Here is a 20,591-nt window from a genome sequence, read left to right as displayed (position 1 = left end):
ATCTGTAATCTCAGCAATTTAGGAGACTAAGGTTGAGGCTAGGAATGCGAGATCAGTCTGGGCAATGTGGTGAGACCCCAAAAAATAAAATTAGCTGGGTGTGGTGGCATGTGCCTGTAGTCAAGGTTACTTGGGAGGATCACTTGAGCCCAGGAGGTTGAGGCTGCAGTGAGCCATGATCACATCACTGCACTTGCACTGTAGCCTGGGTGACAGTGAAACCCTGTTTATAAAACTCAGGGCCGGGTGCAGTAGCTCATGCTGGCACTTTGGGAGGCCAAGGCGGACGGATCACAAGGTCAGGAGATCGTAGACCATCCTGGCTAACACGGTGAAACCCTGTCTCTACTAAAAATACAAAAGTTAGCCGGGTGTGGTGGCGGACGCCTGTAGTCCCAGCTACTCGGGAGGCTGAGGCAGGAGAATGGTGTGAACCCGGGAGGCGGAGCTTGCAGTGAGACAAGATTGCACCACTGCACTCCAGCCTGGGCGACATCTTAAACAGAAAAAACAATCGGATCTGACTGGATGTGGCCCACACATGTAATCCCAGCACTTTGGGAGGCTGAGGCCGATGCAGACAGATCATGGGATGGAGCATGGCTCCGTCTTGATAAGTCTCATCCATGAGCTCAGGGAAAGAATGAGTATCAACGTCTGCCTTAGGCACAGGATAGTGGAGTGGAGCAGGAAAATCCTGTGGCTATAGTACCTGGCCTAGGATCTTCTAACATGGTTTTCAGCGGGAAGGGACCTGAGATAGGGATCTTTAGCGCCCTCCCCTCAACCTTTTTTTTTTCTCCTCATTTTTCAACACATCAGAAAACAAGTAGGACAGAGTTCCTTGGCCTCATTCTTTGGTTCTGGTTGACCGAAAGGTAGTGAGCTTGCAGGATGTGGCAGCCCAGGGCATCATCTCGATCAAGGGGGAAGGGATTCAGAATTGCCTGTAACATGCAGGACCTGCTTTTTAAACAAGAACACACATTCTTGTAAGTCTGTTTTCTTCCAACATAGCAGTCAGTGTTGTAAGCTCTAGGTACTTGGGTTTTTCAAGTCAGCTGTGCTAATTCCAGAACCGGAGTACAGCCACTCTTTTTTTTTTTCCCTCCTCATTTTTGAGACAGGGTCTCGCTCTGTTGCCCAGGCTGGAGTGCAGTGGAGTGATCATGGCTCACTGCAGCCTTGACCTCCTGGGCTCAGATGATCCTCCCACCTCAGCCTCCCAAGTAGCTGGGACTACAGGCTTGAACCACTATACCCAGCTAATTTTTGTTTTTTTTTGGTAGAGCCATGTTGGTCTTGAACTCCTGGGCTCAAGTGATCCACCCACCTCAGCCTCCCAAAATGCTAAGGTTATATGAATGAGCCACCAGGCCCAGCCTTTGTAGCCATTCTTTCTAAATATGTCTTTCCACTATAGAAGCAAACGCCTCCATCATCCCTCAGTGGACAAATACCCACTCCCATGTTCCCACTATAAAGGAGAGACAAGTTTAATTTCAGGAGGCTCCAGGGTCACCTGAAAACGATGACTGGAACCTTTACAGGATTAATCTTCCATCAGTCTTTCATTTCTTAGACATCAATTGAGTTGAAGGTAGGCTACAACAGACAAGTTCCTTTGAACTTTACAACTGCCCAAAATCTCCTCCTCAATCCAGAACCTTTTCATCCTGAAGAGTTTTTCTGACTGTGGAGGGAGGTCCTGTGGAATTTATTCCAGAGGTGAATACTCAGCTTTCTCATCCTTACTCTGACTGAACGTGAAGCAACTGTTAGCCTGGACCAAAAGAGACTCATATAACCAAGCAGGAAACCACTAAGCTTTCCAAACTCCATGAGTCAAATGAACACAAATCTAGTTGTAGTGTGAGAACCACTGAAGCCCAGCCAATCTCTGGGCGCAATCTTGTGTGCCTTTGGTCAGCAAAGTGGTAGGATGCCCAAGAGCTCCTTCAAACAACTGGTGATGAGCAGAGGGAAATCATGACCAAAATCTCAAAACAAGGAAGGATGAGATTTTTCTGCTCCCTAGGCGCTGCATGTGGAGAGCAGGAAAGGAGAGTTCCTTCCATTCCAAAGGAATAAAAGACAGCTTCAAGTCTGTGAGCCAAGAAAAAGGGAAGCTCTGTAAGCAGTAATGAACCTTCCTCTAACTGGCTCAATACCCAGCTGGTACCAAAAGAAGTTAAAAAATTGCTGCCCAACACTCCATGATATGGAGCATCTTGGGAGTCAGGTATAGTTAATGCAAACTTTATTTATAAAAGACTCTTAAATTAGTTGTATCATGCCATGCATTCATACAGAATACAGTGACCCTTCAGGGCGACAGAGAAGAGCTCACAAACTGAAAGGAAAACTATTAAAGAGTTTCTAATATTAACTATTAGAAAGCTAGGAAAGATTAGGACAATTTTACAAATGAGCAATTAAAAAGAAAAGGATCTGGGAACTAGACTGAGCAAAGGGGGCAGCTGTTTACAAGTCTGTACACTAAACTCATCCACGGACAGTCTTCTAGAGCAGCGGGACCCTGACGAAGAGAAGCAGAGTATGTACAAGTACTTGTGCCACAACGACTCCTCCCCCAGCTCCACGGCATGATACGTACAACCAGTCTGTATACACTAGGCCTGCTGAGGCCACTTTAAACTATGAGGACTTCTAGTTTAGTAAACTAAAGCTGCAGGGTGCCAGGGGAATGGGGCAGCTTCATTTGCGACTGCTCTTTATTCTCTCCAGTCTTTTTTTCAAGTCGTCTATGTTAGCTGTGGAGGAGGAGGAGGTCACAGTTCCTGAAGAGTGAGTCTGGTTAGAATCCAGGTCTGAATGCTGGTGCTGCTCCCGAGACTCCCGGAGCTGAGAGAGTTTGCTGTGGAGCATGTCTGTGGAAGAGGCAACAGTAGGAACTGCTGGTTTGGAGAGCAAAGAGGTCAAAGGAGGTCGGTCATCTTGCTATTGAGAGAAGGAGAGAGATTGTCTAAGGTCAGGTCAAGCAGGTCAAGATGCAGCTCCAGAACCACATACAGCAAGTCTAAGCTTTACACTTCTCTGTGGGCCAGCCTGCCTCGGACCTGCTTGTGACTACCCTCCCTGAGCTGCACAGAAGAAAAAGAGCAGTACCTTTGTGTTGTCCAGACCACATCGCTGTCGGAGGATCTTTAGCCTTTCCAGGTAGACAGATGGCCCCACTTCTTCCCCATTTGTGTTACCTATGGAGGACACTGTGCTTGTGGGTGTGGGCACACATGTGACCTCCATCTGAGGGGAGATGCCTAGAGAGGAAAAGGTAGAAAGAATATTCAGATATCCACATATCCCCCTTCTAAAGTGCCTTGGTTAATGTCCCACCAAAAAGAACAATTAAGAATTTCCTGGGGCTTGAATATTGTTACTATACTTGAAAACTAAAAATTCCACGAGAATTTACCTGGAGTTGGTGATAAGGGTGCTCTGAAATATACAATATAAGCTTCTTGAGAAAAATTGATAGAGAAAGGCAGAATGTAAATTGGGTCATCCATCTGCATCCTGGGTTATGCAGGGGATTATACTCCAGTAATCCCAGGGCTGACTTGGGCAATCCAAAAAGCTGAAGCTACTCCTGAGGATACTGTAATTGCCCAACTGAAAAACCAGAGGACCTTAAATGTTTGGAAGAATTAGATTACGTTTGGACCAATGTCACATAGGAGACACTCATTTGAACCTGTGAAGGAAGCAAGATGTCCAAGGCTATGGTGTATTCATGGGGAAGAGAAGGAGGTGTCCAACAATTACCTAAAGAGGGCGTCGAACTGGAGGGTCTGTAACCTACCACTAAGATCAATATCTGGCAGGAGAGAGGAAAACCAAAACAAGAAAAAATCCATCACACTTCCTAAATTTCTGAGAATGAACAATGATACAACGCAGGCCTTTAAAATATTTCACTTGGTATCAATGCAAATGCACTCCACAGGCCCCAAAGGTAAGATACTGGGAGGAAACACTGCCTTATGGTAAACAGAAAGGTAGAACAGGTTACTCCAGGGAAAAAGGACTCCTTTAATGTAAAGATGAGGACAATCCTCAGAGGGGGTGAAAAATGAACTATGTAAAAGCCAACAGTAAGAGATGTCTGAATACTCTAAGGCACAAAATCAATTTAATAATCAGTGGGAATACATGCTGGGTTGCAAATGTGCTGTTTAGGCCAAAATTATCACATGTCGAACATCCCCAAAAAGGGCTTTGGAAATGAGGATAGAATGCCTGCCCTGATCAAACCATGGTATGTTTACATGTGGCATACTGTTTGACATTTTGTGCACCACACTTTAACGCCTTAGAGGTCTTTTTCATTAAAGACCAGCCTGGGCAACAAAACAAGACCCTGGCCAGGCCCAGTGGCTCACGCCTGTAATCCCAGCACTTTGGGAGACCGAGGCAGGTGGATCACTTAGAGGTCAGGGGTTCAAGACCAGCCTGGCCAACATGGTGAAACCCTGTCTCTAAAAAAAATTCAAAAATTAGCTGGGGATGGTGGCTCACACCTGTAATCCCAGCTACTCGGGAGGCCAAGGCAAGAGAATCACTTGAACCCAGGAGGCAGAAGCTGCAGTGAGCCTAGATCGTACCACTGCACTCCAGCCTGGGTGACAGAGAGAGACCCTGTCTCAAAAAAACCCCACAAAAACAAAGAGACCTCATCTCAAAAAATAAAAAGACTTGTAAAGTCTTGGAAAGGCATAATTTAAGGTGTCAAAAACAAGAACTCCTGTTTAAGAGAACAAAATTAACTGAAGCTTCAGCCCAGCAAGACACAGGCTGAGAGTAGATATGATCAGGGTCTGAAAACCACAAAGAGACATGACATGCTTTGACAGGCAAACACATTCTCAAATGTAAGAGCAGGTGAATGTCACTAAACTCGGAAAGAACTAAGCACAGGACTGATGAGAGAGCACTTTTGCACTTGGGTCTGTCTTGTCTTGGTTTAAGGCTCATGATAGTTATTCTTTTTTTTTTTTTGAGACGGAGTCTCGCTCTGTCACCCAGGCTGGAGTGCTGTGGCCGGATCTCAACTCACTGCAAGCTCCGCCTCCCGGGTTCACGCCATTCTCCTGCCTCAGCCTCCTGAGTAGCTGGGACTATGGGCGCCGCCACGTCGCCTGGCTAGTTTTTTGTAGTTTTTAGTAGAGACGGGGTTTCACCGTGTTAGCCAGGATGGTCTCGATCTCCTGACCTCGTGATCCGCCCGTCTCGGCCTCCCAAAGTGCTGGGATTACAGGCTTGAGCCACCGCGCCCGGTCTGATAGTTATTTTCTATAACTGAAACCTCCTAAGTCTTCTGTTTGTCTCTAGATCCTGTGAGCAGTTAATTCTCAAACAGGGACTTTCTAACTGTGGGGGCAGTAACATTTCAGCTTAAACTTAGTTACTGCATTCATTCATATCATTTAACGAATAACATCATGTGGCTTAAGGGCAGGGGCATGTTCTGAGAAATGCATTTGTTAGGTAATTTCATAGTTATGCGAACACCTAGTTGGTATAACCTGCCACATATCTAGGCTACAAGCCTGTATAGCTTGTTACTACACTGAATAGTGTAGGTAATTTTAACACAATGTTAAGTATGTATCTAAACAGAGAGAGGGTACAATAAGAATGCCATATAAAAGATAAATGGTACACCTGTGTAGGGCATTTACCACGAATGGAGCTTGCAGCACTGGAAGTTGCTCTGGGTGAGTGAGTGGTGTGTGAAGGTGAAAGCCTAGGACACTACTGTCAACTTTATAAACACTGTACACTTAGGCTACACTAAACTTATACAAAAATAATTGTGCTACGACATTATGACAGCTATGGTATCATCAGGTGATAGGAATTTTTCAGCTCCATTATAATCTTATGGGACTGGCTGGGCATGGTGGCTCACACCTGTAATCCTAGGACTTTGGGAGGCCGAGGTGGGTGGATCACGAGGTCAGGAGATTGAGACCACAGTGAAACCCCGTCTCTACTAAAAATACAAAAAAATTAGCTGGGCGTGGTGGCGGGTGCCTGTAGTCCCAGCTACTCGGGAGGCTGAGGCAGGAGAATGGTGTGAACCCGGGAGGCGGAGCTTGCAGTGAGCCGAAATCGCACCACTGCACTCCAGGCTGGGCGACAGAGCAAGACTCTGTCTCAAAAAAGAAAAAAAAAAAAAAACACAAAATTAGCTGGGTGTGGTGGCATGCAACTGTCCAGCTACTCAGGAGGCCAAGGCAAAAGAATCACTTGAACCTAGGAGATGGAGGTTGCAGTGAGCCGAGATCGTCACTGCACTCCAGCCTGCATGACAGAGTGAGACCCTGTCTCAAATAAATAATCTTATGGGACCACCATCATATATGCAGTCCATCATTGGCCAAAATATTGATATGCATGACTAGACACAGATGCTGAACAATTAACCTAATAAATACTACATTATATAGTATGTTAGAGGTGTAAGTGCTATGGTGGGGTGAGGGATAGGTTGTAAGTTTTAAACAATAAGGTTTTACTGGCCAGGCACAGTGGCTCATGCCTGTAATCCCAGTACTTTGGGAGGCCAAGGAGGGCAGATCAACTGAGGTCAGGAGTTGGAGACCAGTCTGGCCAATATGGTGAAACCCTGCCTCTACTAAAACTACAAAACTTAGCTGGGCATGGAGGTGCACGTCTATATTCCCAGCTACTCGGGAGGCTGAGGCAAGAGAATCTCTTAAACCTGGGAGGCAGAGGCTGCAGTAAGCCAAGATCGTGCCACAGAATTCCACCCTGGGCGAGAGGGCAAGACTCCATCTCAAAAAAAAAAAAAAGGTTTTACTAAGATGGTATTTGAACAAAGATGTGAAAAAGGAAAGGGAGCTAGGCAACAAAGCCATCTTAGGAGGAGCATTTATTTGTAAGAAATAGCCAGTGCAAAGGCCCTAAGAAGACACATGGCTGGTGTGTTCCAGAAACAACCGGGAGAGAGGCCAGGCATGATGGCGCACACCTGAAATCCCAGAACTTTGGGAGGCCGAGGTGGGTGGATCACTTGAGCCCAGGAGTTAGAGAGCAGCCTGGGCAACAAGGAGAAATCCCGTCTCTACAAAAAATACAAAAATTAGCCAGGCATGGTGGCATGCACTTGTAGCCCCAGCTACTCGGGAGGCTGAGGTGGGAGGACTTCTTGAACCCAGTGAGCCATGATCACACCACTGCACTCCAGCCTGAGTGAGAGAGCGAGACCCTGACTCAAAAAGAAACAAGGGGGCTGGTGGGGCTGGAGTGAAACAACAGGAAGAGGACTAGGGGATGAGGTACTAGAGGCATTCGCAGGTCCTATAAACACAGGACCTCAGAGACCTTTAAAGGGCCTTTTGCTTTTGCTGAGTGAAAGGGAGAGCCTCTGGAAAATGTTTCATTAGAGTCATTTTGATGCTATGTGTAGGAAAGAATAGAGGGAGGCAGGGTAGAAGCAGGGAGATCAAGTAGGAAGACAGTACAATAACACAGATGAGAGAGAACACACCACACCAAGGTAGTAGCAGTGAAGGTGAGGAGAAGTGTGGATGAATTCTGCATATGGTTTGCAGGTACAGCCAAAATAATTTCCTGACAGAAGAGAAGACTCAAAAGCTTTGGATCTGAACAAACTTGAAGGATAAAGTTGATGTCAACCAAGATGGAGAAAAATGTAAATGAATCGGCTGGGCGCGGTGGCTCACGCCTGTAATCCCAGCACTTTGGGAGGCCAAGGTGGGCAGAACATGAGGTCAGGAGATCGAGACCAGCCTGGCCAACATGGTGAAACCCTGTCTCTACTAAAAACACAAAAAATTAGCTGGGCGTGGTGGCAGGCGCCTGTAGTCCCAGCTACTTGGGAGGCTGAGGCAGGAGAATTGCTTAAACCTGTACTGCACTCCAGCCCGGGCAACAGAACGAGACTGTCTCAAAACAAAACAAAACAAAAAACAACAAAACAAAACAAAAGTAAATGGATCAGGCTTACAGGATGATCAGGACTTTAGTTTTTTTTGTTGTTTGCTTTTGAGACTGGCCAACATGGCGAAACCCCATCTCCATCAAAAATACACACATTAGCTGGGTGTGGTGGCACCTGCCTGTGGTCCCAGCTACTCAAGAGGCTGAGGCAGGAGAATCACTTGAACCTGGGAGGTGGATGTTGCAGTAAGCGAAGATTACACCACTGCACCCCAGCCTGCTGGGCGACAGAGTGAGACTCTGTCTCAAAAAAAAAAAAAAAAAGAAACAATGTCTATTTGAAACCCAGGTGGAGATATCATGTAGGATATAGCAGTTTGGAAATCAGGAAGGAGGTCTAAGCTGGAGATTTAAATGTTATTTAAAGTGGTGAAGTAGATGAATTCATCAAGGAAATAAGAGAAAGAGAGAAGACAACCATAGACTGAACCCTGGGGGATGTCCGCATTAAAAGGTCAGAGTGAGGCCGGGCGTGGTGGCTCATGCCTATAATCTCAGCATTCTGGGAGGCCAAGGCAGGCAGATTACCTGAGGTCAGGAGTTCCAGACCAGCCTAACATGGAGAAACCCTGTCTTTTTTTTTTTTTTTTGAGATGGAGTCTCACTCTGTCCCCCAGGCTGGAGTGCAGCGGCGTGATCTCGGTTCACTGCAACCTCTGCCTCCTGGGTTCACACCATTCTCCTGCCTCAGCCTCCTGAGTAGTTGGGACTATAGGCGCCTGCCACGGTGCCCGCCACCATACCCGGCTAATTTTTGTATTTTTAGTAGAGACGGGGTTTCACCGTGTTAGCCAGGATGGAGAAACCCTGTCTTTACTAAAAATACAAAAAATTAGCTGGGCGTGGTGGCGCATGCCTGTAATCCCAGTTACTCAGGAGGCTGAGGCAGGATAATCGCTTGAACCCAAGATTGCGCCATTGCATTCCAGCCCGGGCAACAAGAGCGAAACTCCGTCTCAAAAAAAAAAAAAAAAAAAAAAAAAAGAGGTCAGAGCGAGTGAGCAAGAATCAGTCAAAGGCCAAGAAGGAATAGCCAGTGAGACTGGAGGAAAACAAGACAGCACGGAGAACTGGAAGTGAAGTGAAGAAGCTGTCTCAAGGGCAGGGAACAATTTGCCACTGTGAAATACTGATGATGGGCCAATTCAGGTGGCTAAGAATTGACTACTGGATATAGCAATGGGAAGATCATTTGGTGACCATTAAGTATTGAGGTTCATGGATATGAATTTAAACCAACCAAAACTTCAGGTTCCTGAGCTAGGAGCTATTTTGAGCTTATTCCTGGAGCTAGAAAAGGAAATCATACCTGTTGAAGTGGAAATACGACCTTTGCCCTCCCTCTCCATCTCAATCACCCGAAGGCCTCTTTCAACATAGCTCTGGAAGAACTGTGAGGAATTTTTCAGAAATGGTTCAATGTCAGCATCTGAGTATTTCTTCTTATATTCATATAACTCTGCTAGCCCCTGGTGAACAGGAAAAGGGAAGAGGTGGGGATGAATGTTAGTGTCCCTTTACCATAAAGCAGACCCCTATTCAGATTAACCCTTTCACTCTCACCTCTTTAGTGTTTTCTTTAGAGCCAATCTTCTTAAAAATCTCAGCTAAGAAATCATTCACTTTGGCCTTTGATGATTTTTCATCCTGAAAAGTTGAAAGACATAAGGAAGAATTGGTTAGACTTGAGTTATTAACTAGGAACTGATGGTTGGATGTGAACAGAAAATATCTCAAAATCTGGGGCCTTATTGGTATGTTCCTACAGATAACAGATGCACCAATGATGCAGGTCTTGCAGCAGAAGCACTAACATTCTGGGTTACTGAATGCCTCCAGTCTCAGATTTCCACCTCAACTTGATGGAGAAGGAACTGACACATTCTTTCCAGGTTGAGTAGAGCTAGCTATTTATCTGGTGACCAATGCCTTAGGCATCTTTCTTGGGGACCAAAAAACACATGGTTATATTTAGTTTAGATTTTAAAATTTCAAGGTGGAAATGGTTACTGCACCACAGCAGGAGACTGACTGGACCAGTCCACGAACCTTCACCTTGGACCTTCGGAAAGAGTATCCTGGTGACCTACAACTTAGATAAGATCACTTCCGGTATAGCCTCATTTCCCTCAATCTTTCCAGTCAGGCCACTCACTATTCGAGATGCTCCCTTTTCTGTTTCCTTATCAGACTTGCTCCCAGTCTGGTCCATACTGTGCTTCATCATCCGGCAGAGATGGGCCTCCAGCTCAGACTCGTTTTTGTTGTCGATCATCGTTAGGTGGTCCAGGATCTGAGGGAGACACATGCACGACTGATAGCATTGCCATTTCTATGATTTTCTCTCAAGCTCCCTCAGAGACCAGTTGTGATTCTTACTCACCTTGGGTCCTTTTAATTTGCATAAGGTGTGTAGCAGGGTCTTTAGGGTCCTTATGGGAAATTCACTTTTGCATTGCTTCAGTTTCTCTTTGGGGAAGACCTTCATGAAAATGTGGATATCCAGAAGAATTCTGTCTAGGTTAATGCTATTGATGGTATCAGGCAATAGTCGAACCATTCTCCAGAGACACTATTGAAAAAAGAATAAAAGAGTTAGAAGGAGTGACTGAAGAATGAGGATAATTTGTCACCATTCATATTCCCTAAGCTCTGGGCTCACTTCTAAAAGATGGCCAGGGCTATAAATGTGGCACATCATATCTTTCAAGTTCAGCTGCTAAAACATGAAAGTTTTAAATCAATTCTATCATGACACCAGCTGAAGTGTGTCCAGTCATTCATATCTAATCATCCATCTCCACTTCTTCCCACTCCCCAGAGCTAGGGGCCATCATTTAACCTGGTGGAAATTCTCTCTTGGGTTTCCTTGGTTCCTGAGAGTAAAGTAGTTCATATTGCTTAACCAAATCTAATGCAAGGGGACAAAATATCTGATACTAATTCAGTGTAATAACAGTATTACAATGTTATAAATATGTTCATTTGGTCTCTTTCACAAAAGAGGCCAAATATCATAGGGCTGTACATATCTTTTTCCCCAAAATAAATGAAATCTGCTTCAAACTTCTTTCCTTTTGATCCTCACAGAATTAGTAAAATATTTACAAAATACCTCCTCCCTTTCACTGTTTGAGGCCACGAACTGTTTAGGCCTGAACTTAGAATACAAATTGTAGGAAGGGAAAAACTGAAGACCAATTCATATATATATATGTGTGTGTGTATGTATGTGTATGTATAATATATACATATATAATACATATATATAACACACACACACACACACATATATATAAACCATAAACACATATATATTTTAAAGATTGGGTCTCACTGTTGCCAAGGCTGGAGTATAGTGGTATGATCAAGCTCACTCCTGGGTTCAAGTAATCTCCTCACCTCAGCCTCCCGAGTAGCTGTTACTATAGGTGCATGCCACTGCACCTGGCTAAATTTTTTAAAAATTATTTTATTAATATTTTTATTATGAAAAATATATTTTCAGGTATGACTTGGTTGATATGAGCCTATGTCTTTCTTAGCTCCAATTCCTCTTTCCCCATACTTTTAACAAAGTGATTGCATCTTTGAAAGAAAAGAGATCAAATCATTTCAACTTCACCTTCATAACAAGCTCTGAGAATTTGGGAGAACTGGCTGTTGCTAGCAGGCTGTCTTGGAGCAAAACAAGTAGGGCACTGGAAGAAAAATCCAACACAACAGCATTAAGTTTCAAACCTGCATTCCAATTAAAATCAATAGTTGAAAGGGCAAGTGAGATTACTCTATTCATCTAATAAATTGAGAGGTCATGGATCAGGAATTGTCTTGGACTACCTAACGTTCAGTTAAGAAAATAAAACATTGTTTAAGCCTTTTAAGTCACCACTTGGTAAGTGTAAGGTTTGTGACTCTATTTTTCATTGTCATTGGTAGCTGAGAAAGAATAAAAGGCACCTGAAATGTACAAGAAAAATGTAACTGACAAACTTTACAGTCCTATTCTAGAAAATGCATGATATTGGCTGGCTAAGTATTTACTAGTTTTAGCTATGGTCTCAGGCTAAAATACGTTTGGTCCACGATGAAGAAGAGTAATAAATCAACTTCCTCGGCACGCTCAAAGTTATAACTGATATAACTACATCAGTTATAACTTTAAGCGTGCCGAGGAAGTTGATTTATGATTGTTAGCTTGCCTAGGAAGTTGACTATGGATGTTATGGTTTCTAAGCGTAGACAAAAGAGAGGATGCCCCAGGCTCTATTGACTGAGAGTACAGATATACCTCAGGATGTTGGTCTGGTCTGACTTCTCCAGAACCTTCACCACCAAGAGGTTCACAGAGCGGATGACCTGTTGTCCTTCCTCAAGATCTTCAATCCGAGAATCAAGCATTAAGGTGATGAGGCCATGCATTAGGTCTTTTAGTACTCCAGTGGACGCCTCCCGGGCAAGGCTCTCTATCTGAAACAGCTATCCAGACATACTTGTGTCAGGGAGGTGTAAAACTCAATATAGAGAGTGAAGAATAGAAATGTGGGTGGCATATTCTGGTAAACATTCAATTATGTTGTTTTTTTTTTGAGACAGAGTCTCCTCTGGTGCCCAGGCTGGAGTGCAGTGGCGTGATTTCGGCTCACTGGAAGCTCTGCCTCCCTGGTTCACGCCATTCTCCTGCCTCAGCCTCCCAAGTAGTTGGGACTACAGGCGCCCACCACCACGCCCAGCTAATTTTTTGTATTTTTTTTTTTAGTAGAGACGGGGTTTCACTGTGTTAGCCAGGATGGTCTTGATCTCCTGACCTCATAATCCACCTGCCTCAGCCTCCCGAAGTGCTGGGATTACAGGTGAGAGCCACTGTGCCTGACTATGTTGTGGTTTTTAGTGTTTACAGTATTAACGAAAAAACAAAATCACCACACTCCCCAAAGCCTCTAGTAATAGGCAAAATTAATCAGTGTGCTTCTTTCTAATTGTAAAAGTTTGTTTTTGTTTTTTTTTTGAGATGGTGTCCTGCTCTGTCGCCCAGACTGGAGTGCAGTGGCATGATCTCGGCTCACTGCAAGCTCTGCCTCCTGGGTTCAAGCAATTCTCTGCCTCAACCTCCCGAGTAGCTGGGATTCCAGGCGCCCGCCACCAGGCCTGGCTAATTTTTTGTATGTTTAGTAGAGATGGGGTTTCACCATCTCGGCCAGGCTGGTCCTGAACTCCTGACCTCGTGATCCACCCGCCTCGGCCTCCCAACGTGCTGAGATTACAGGCGTGAGCCACTGCTCCCGGCCAAAGTATTTGTTTTTACATGTGAAATTATTTATTGTTATGCCAAATTTGTAATTTCTGGCTAGTTGGTATCATTAAGTCCACCCTTTTAGCCCCAATTTAAGAAAGCATACTGAAATCCGAGTGAGGATGTCTTTATTATCCTTACAATCTGCTCTAAAGGTAAAACATTGACACATTTTTTCCCTTTTATTTTTAGCTAACATGTAATAACTGTACAAATTTATGGAATACAGTGATATTTCAATACATGTATACAATGTCTACTGATCAAACCAGGCTAATTAGCATTTTTAATGTAACCATACTTATCTGTGGAAAGGCAGCTATGGCCTACCATGCCTGATGAAGAAACTGACAGCAAGAAGCTAGGTAGTCTGTAAGCATTTTACTTTATATCCTAACAGTAAGGTGGGATGGAGTGTAGCCAAACATTCAATGGAGGCCATCAGTAACTTGCTATACAATGCATGTAAAATTCTACCAAGTGACACAGGACTCACTGCAACATCTGCATAGACTCTGGCTTTTGAACCTATGTAGGCTGAGAGATTGATGGGAAGCTGAAATCCTGCAGAGGTGCCCTTACCGAAATCATGTTGCCAATGATACAGCTATACAACTTGATGATCTCATCCTTCTCCAATTTCTCATCTGCCATGTGTGTGTTGTAGATGAGTCTTAGCTGCATAAACGTGGCTATCAGAAACTGATCAATATGGCCGGACATGGCTTCAGCTTTGTCTTCCTGTCTCAGGACTTCATCGATCTGATAACAAAATTTTCAAGATATATTTTCCAAGCTTTATATTCTAAAGTAGCAGGAAGACACTATACGAAACTTCTCTGTAAGAATATTTAATAGCAAAGCACTTCCAAAGTCTTACCTTAAAAAAAAGCCCATTTACTTTATTTATTTATTTCATTCATTTATTATTTTGCTCTTTCACCCAGGTTGGAGTGCAGTGGCACAATCTTGGCTTACTGCAACCTTCACCTTCCGGTTTCAAGTGAGTCTCCTGCGTCAGCCTCCTAAGTAGCTAGGATTACAGGCGCCTGCCACCATGCCCAGCTAATTTTTGTATTTTAAGTAGAGATGGGGTTTCACCATGTTGGCCAGGCTGATCTCAAACTCCTGACCTTGTGATCCACCCACCTCAGCTTCCCAAAGTGCTGGGATTACAGGTGTGAGCCACCGCGCCTGGCCCCATTTATATATAAATAACTAGTCCTTAGGGATTCAGTCATTCAACAAATATTTACTGAGCAAGATATTAGATAAATTAGTCACAGGTTCGATTCTAAGAGGCTCATTGTCTAATTCAGGGAATAATAATCCTTATGTTTGGCTGGGTGCAGTGGCTCACGTCTGTAATCCCGGCACTTTGGGAGGGCAAGGTAGGTGAGTCACTTGAGGTCAGGAGTTGGAGACCAGCCTGGCCAACATGGTGAAACCCCATCTCTACCAAAAATAGAAAAATTAGCCTGGTGTGGTGGCAGGCACCTGTAATCCCAGCTACTCGGGAGGCTGAGGCAGGAGAATTGCTTGAGCCCAGGAGGCAGAGGTTGCAGTGAACCAAGATCACGACACTGAACTCTAGCTTGGGCGACAGAGCGAGACTCCGTCTCAAAAACAAAACAAAACAAAAATCCTTATGTTTAAATGTTCAATTTATTAAAAAGAGTGCTTTTTAGACTCTTTAGACAGGGCTGATATTACGATCTCCATTTACCAGATGAAAAGTGAGGCTCAGAAAGATCAGACTACTGGTCCAAACTCAAAACCTCAGCTTTCTCACATATTGGTCTAGTGTCCTGTTTCAGTGCACTGGTTGTCACTAATGGTAATAAGGCATTGTTTATATCCAATCTATTAGCAAGTTCTGGATTCTACTTCCAAAAGAAACCCTGAAACCATGACTTCCTTCCTCTTCACCATTATCATCCTAGTGGCACATAGTACCTTTCTTTTTTTTTTTTTTGAGACGGAGTCTCGCTCTGTCGCCTGGGCTGGAGTGCAGTGGCACGATCTCCACTCACTGCAAGCTCCGCCTCCCGGGTTCACACCATTCTCCTGCCTCAGCCTCCCATGTAGCTGGGACTACAGGCGCCTGCCACCACGCCTGGCTAATTTTTGTATTTTTAGTAGAGACGGCGTTTCACCATATTAGTCAGGATGGTCTCGATCTCCTGACCTCGTGATCTGCCCGTCTCGGCCTCCCAAAGTGCTGGGATTACAGGCGTGAGCCACGGCGCCCGGCCCATAGTACCTTTCATATAAATTTTGGCCACAACTTCCTAAAAGAATTACTGGAATTCACTCTTGCCTTGAATGTAATTTCTTCCACAATTAACACAAACAAAAAATCTGCAAAGGTGAAAAAAAAAGTACATTACAGAAACGTTGAAAGGGTGGTAAAGGAACTCTTTTATCCTGAATCATTTAAAAGTTGTCAATCTGATGTTCCATGACCCTGATACTTTAGGGTATACTTATTAACAACAGGGACATTCTCCTTCATAAGTACAATAAAACCATCAACATCAATAAATTAACATTGATGTCACTACAATCTAATCCTCAGACCCCATTCCATTTTCTCCAATAACCTCAATTATGTCCTTTAAAGCAAAAGACCAGTCTAGAATCACGCACTGCATTTACCTGTCATGTCTCTCAGTCTCTTTATAGTGTAGGACAATTCTTCAGTGTTTCCTTGACTTTCTGGACCTTCAATCTTTTTTTTTCTTTTTTTTTGAGATGAAGTTTCATTCTTGTTGCCCAGGCTGGAGCGCGATGGTGCAATCTTGGCTCACAGCAACCTCCACCTCCCGGATTTCAAGATATCCTCCTGCCTCAGCCTCCTGAGTAGCTGAGATTACAGGCGTGCGCCTCCATGCCTGGCTATTGTTTTTTGTATTTTTAGTAGAGACAGGGTTTCTCCATGTTGATCAGGCTGGTCTCGAACCCCTGACCTCAGGTGATCTTGCCCACCTTGGCCTCCCAAAGTGCTGGGATTACAGGCGTGAGTCACTGCACCCAGCTTTGACCTTGAATCTTTATAAAATGTCCTTAATTTGTACATGTTTCCCATGATTCAGGTTATGCAACATCAGAAATATCAGCAAAGTGATGTAGAACTCTCACTGGATCCCATCAATGTAGCACCCTACGCAGTGTCTCACGCCTGTAATCTCGGCACTTTGGGAGGCCAAGGCAGGTGGATCGCCTGAGGTGAGGAGATTAAGACCAGTCTGGTCAACATCATGAAACTCTGTCTTTACTAAAAATACAAAAATTAGCTGGGCATGGTGGTGGGTGCCTGTAATCCCAGCTGCTAGGGAAGCCGAGGCAGGAGAATTGCTTGAACCCAGGAGGCAGAGGATTCAGTGAGCTGAAATTGCCCCACCGCACTCCAGACTGGGCAACAGGGTGAGACTCCATCTCAAAAAAAAAAAAAAAATTACAAAAAAATCTCATTTTGTCACATTGTTGTTGATTCACTTTGGGTTATTTTTAAAATTTTATTAATTTATTTTTTGGGGATGGAGTCTCGCTCTGTCACCCAGGCTGGGGTATAGTGGCACGATTTCGGCTCACTGCAACCTCCGCCTCCCGGGTTAAAGTGATTCTCCTGCCTCAGCCTCCCGAGCAGCTGGGACTATAGGCATGCGCTACGACGCCCAGCTAATTTTTGTATTTTTAGTAGCGATGAGATTTCACCATACTGGCCACGCTGGTCTCAAACTCCTGACCTCATGATCCACCCACCTTGGCCTCCCAAAGCACTGGGATTACAGGTGTGAGCCACTGCACCCGGCCTATATATATTTTTTTGAGACATGGTCTCACTCTGTCGCCCAGGCTGGAGTACAGTGGTGCAATCACAGCTCACTGCAGCCTCAACCTCCCAGGCTCAAGCAATTTTCCCACCTCAGCCACCTGAGCAGCTGGGACTCCAGGCAGGAGCCACCATACCCACCCGTGACTTGTTTTAAAAAATGTCTAATGGTTTCCCATCATAATTGAAATAAAATCCAAACAACTCACCCTGGTGCTTTTAAAGCCCTACATGATATGATCACTGTCTGCCTCTCAAATCTCATTCTGTATCATTCTCCCCCTTTAACACTATGCTCCAGGCACATGAACCTTCTCTCATTTCCTTGAACTTCAAGCTCATTTCTGCCCTAAGGCCTCTGAATACGAGCTCTTTCCTCTCCTTGGAGTACTCTTAGCCCCGAGGATATCAGGAGTTTTCCTGATCACCCAGTCTAAGTATCTACTCAGTTCCTCTCTGTCATTACCCCATTTAAGTTATATTTACACAGTTGTTACAACTGTGTGATATTTTGTTTACTTGTCTCCGTCCACTAAAATCTGAGTAAGTTCCATGAGAGTTGGTCCTTACTTGTTAGCTGCTGTTTTATCTCTAGCCTCTGGTGAATCAATGCAATTATAAAAAATGCAAGGCTTAGCCAGGTGCAGTGATGCAAGCCTGTTGTCCCAGCTACTCAGGAAGCTGAGACAGGAGGATTACTTGAGCCCAAGAGTTTGGGGCTGCAGTGTGCTATGACCGTGCCTGTGAATAGCCACTGCACTCCAGCCCAGACAACATAGTGAGACCCGGTCTCAAAAGAAAAAAAAAAAAGTAAGGCTCTATTAGAGCCACATCCTTTGAGGCACATGATGACTGAGTGGCACCTGTGCATTTCTCTCCTCGGGAAAGTAAGAAACTGCCTGCATCCCCTAATACTATGACTCTGCGAGTGTGCAATTCATCACATTTATAGCCTCTATGTCCACCAATGGAATCCCTGTCACGGAAGCACACCCATTACCTGTGTCAGAGCTTGGATACTTGTGTTGATGTCACCACTGGCTACTTGGGAGATAATGAAATTGATTGTGGATGCTGTATTACTATGCATATCATCGAAGTGTGGAGAAACAGCCCGGATCCTGGATAGCAAAGCAAAGAGAAAACTTCAATCTCTATTACAAGACATCCCAGTCAGTTGGAGTTATACAATTCTCCACTAGGTCCAGGTCTTAGTTAACAACTGCTATCATTCAGAAAGTAATCAGTTCTAAAAAGTTTTAACTGCACATTACCACAAAAGGCACATTTCACGTATGCCATCTGATCATATGAACTGCTCATATTTAAATGAAAGTTTAACTCACTTGGGTTCAGGAATAAGGACTGGCTCAAAAATGTCATCCAGTTTGTGCTGAACAAGTTCTGGCATTTCACATCGGACTGTACCATTGTCATTCTCAATCTCATCTAGATCCAGCTGGAATTCTCGGCGGACCATCTGGGCTGCCTCAGGATGCCCACTCATGCTTCGGGCTTGGCTAAGGGAAGCAAAAGGAGGCTCCTGAACTAAGAGAGACTTCTTAACCAAAGGGCAAGAGTAGCACTGTCAGTTGCCCCAAAGCTTCAGGACAGATGTTCAACTTCTGGTTTCAGCCCCCCTGAATGATTTAAGTCCCTGAGTCTAAGCAAGTGCCTTTAATAGGCAACAACATTGGTTCATGAATATCCTAAGAGGGCAGATAACTTTAACTTGTACTTACATTACCTGCCAAGTTATAAGTATTTGTTCTAGTTCACTAAAGTCCATAAACCTTGTACTTCTATTCCTGATGGGGCAGAAAACAATAAAACATATTTATATTGACTCAAAGTTCACTACTTATGGGCAAATATATAAGAAAAATCTAGACTGGCTGGTTCTTTTCCAACAAATTAACCAGTGCTTTAATTTTGCTAATCATAAGTACCATTCCATGCAGTGTTCAGCACATTTTATACTTTGTGAGACCACTAGTCACCCCTTTTTAGAATATTCACTCTTGACAGGTCAGGGCCAGCTTTACATCCAAGAAATAGGGATTCAAAGTTTCCAAATTCAAGTTGGTTAAAATTATACTCATGACACAACCCAAAATAGAGCTGTCTTGCTTAGGAGGCAGTATTTTGAGTCCCTAAGCCAATTTTGGGTTGCATGTATTTTATTTAGCCTTATCTCAAGAATAGGAAACTAAGCACAACCAAGTATAACACAAAGAAGAAAGTGAATCAATATTTTAGCCACATGACATTGAACTTTTGTGGAAGACTTGATTCATGGGGTACTTATGGACACCCTCTACCCTGATTATAAACTCTAAGCTAGTCACCCTCCAGAGGGGATGAATCCAAGTCAGAAGTTAGAAAGATATAAGAGCCCTGCTAATGAGAAATTAGCAGGCAGTACTTACATCCTATAAGTGCGATACATAATTCTGTCCACGGAAAAGCAGTGAAAGAAGGCACAAGACCATTTAGAAGTGGTTTTGAGACAAAGACAAAGACAATGAAGACTGAAGGATCAGACATTTGGTTACAATACATTTACCCAGACACTCTGTCATGCATGATAATGGCTACAAGAACTCAAGATTATGTTACAGGACAGGCTGTGAGCACACAAGGCAAAGGCCATAGAGATGCTCTTAGACAAGTATCTCTATCTACATACTTGAGTTTGGAAGACATGTCCTCAGCTGGTCCCTTGCGTAACATGTTGGCATTGGAGCTTATGTTCTGTGCACGCTGAGGTTTCTCTTCCACTTGTTTTATTGGTGCAGCAGAGGGTCTCTTTGCTGACCGCTTAATCCTCTCCTCAAGCATGCTCATATCCTTTTCAGAAAGCTGTAAAAAGAGGCCAAATTTAGAAACCTAACTGGATAACTCAATAATATCTATTTTCATATCAAAACAAATAGAACCTTCTATGTTAGGACATGTTTACTTTCAAAGCACCACACTTCAAAATGAACTACTGTTAATACCTGCCTAGCTGCTAACAGGAAGAGGAGATACGAAAGAAGGAGAGGGGCTGGGCACAGTGACTCATGCCTATAATCCCAGCACTTTGGGAGGCCAAAGCAGGAGGATCACTTGAGCCCAGGAGTTTGACACCAGCTTGGGCAACATGGTGAAACCCTATCTCTATAAAAAGTATAAAAATAAGGTGGGCATGGTGGCACACGCCTATAGTCCTAGCTACTCAAGAGGTTGAAGTCAGAAGATCACTTGAGCCTGGGAGGTCGAGGCTGCAGTGAACCATGATCACACCACTGCACTCCCAGCCTAAGTGACAGAGCAAGACCCTGTCTCGGCCGGGCGCGGTGGCTCAAGCCTGTAATCCCAGCACTTTGGGAGGCCGAGACGGGCGGATCACGAGGTCAGGAGATCGAGACCATCCTGGCTAACATGGTGAAACCCTGTCTCTACTAAAAA

The 20,591-nt window shown here is 44.2% G+C and overlaps 1 protein-coding gene across 4 annotated transcripts in view; it reads right to left on the bottom strand.

Annotated features, from left to right (window-relative positions):
* Nucleotides 1-2,238: 2,238 nt before the first annotated feature.
* CKAP5 (cytoskeleton associated protein 5) overlaps nt 2,239-20,591 on the bottom strand; it is a 105,379-nt gene continuing 87,026 nt past the window's right edge. For 2 of the 4 annotated variants that reach the window (XM_033207818.1, XM_033207817.1), the window contains exons 33-44: nt 19,828-20,000; nt 18,485-18,658; nt 18,139-18,259; nt 13,886-14,065; nt 12,302-12,489; nt 11,636-11,711; nt 10,394-10,582; nt 10,166-10,303; nt 9,574-9,657; nt 9,320-9,479; nt 3,130-3,281; nt 2,246-2,961 (exon numbers count right to left, since the gene is read on the bottom strand). In XM_033207818.1, coding sequence (XP_033063709.1) covers nt 2,719-2,961; nt 3,130-3,281; nt 9,320-9,479; nt 9,574-9,657; nt 10,166-10,303; nt 10,394-10,582; nt 11,636-11,711; nt 12,302-12,489; nt 13,886-14,065; nt 18,139-18,259; nt 18,485-18,658; nt 19,828-20,000 — 1,878 coding nt within the window. In that variant the 3' untranslated portion in view covers nt 2,246-2,718. Of the gene's footprint in view, nt 2,962-3,129; nt 3,282-9,319; nt 9,480-9,573; nt 9,658-10,165; nt 10,304-10,393; nt 10,583-11,635; nt 11,712-12,301; nt 12,490-13,885; nt 14,066-18,138; nt 18,260-18,484; nt 18,659-19,827; nt 20,001-20,591 lie in introns of all 4 variants that reach the window. The other 2 variants (XM_033207816.1, XM_033207819.1) reach the window with 2 other exon arrangements.

The sequence above is a fragment of the Trachypithecus francoisi genome, unplaced genomic scaffold (genome assembly GCF_009764315.1).
Source record: "Trachypithecus francoisi isolate TF-2019V2 unplaced genomic scaffold, Tfra_2.0 Lachesis_group8, whole genome shotgun sequence".
Taxonomy (NCBI): domain Eukaryota; kingdom Metazoa; phylum Chordata; class Mammalia; order Primates; family Cercopithecidae; genus Trachypithecus; species Trachypithecus francoisi.
The sequence above is the reverse complement of the archived record's forward strand: the minus strand, read 5'-3'. Positions and strand labels throughout refer to the sequence as shown.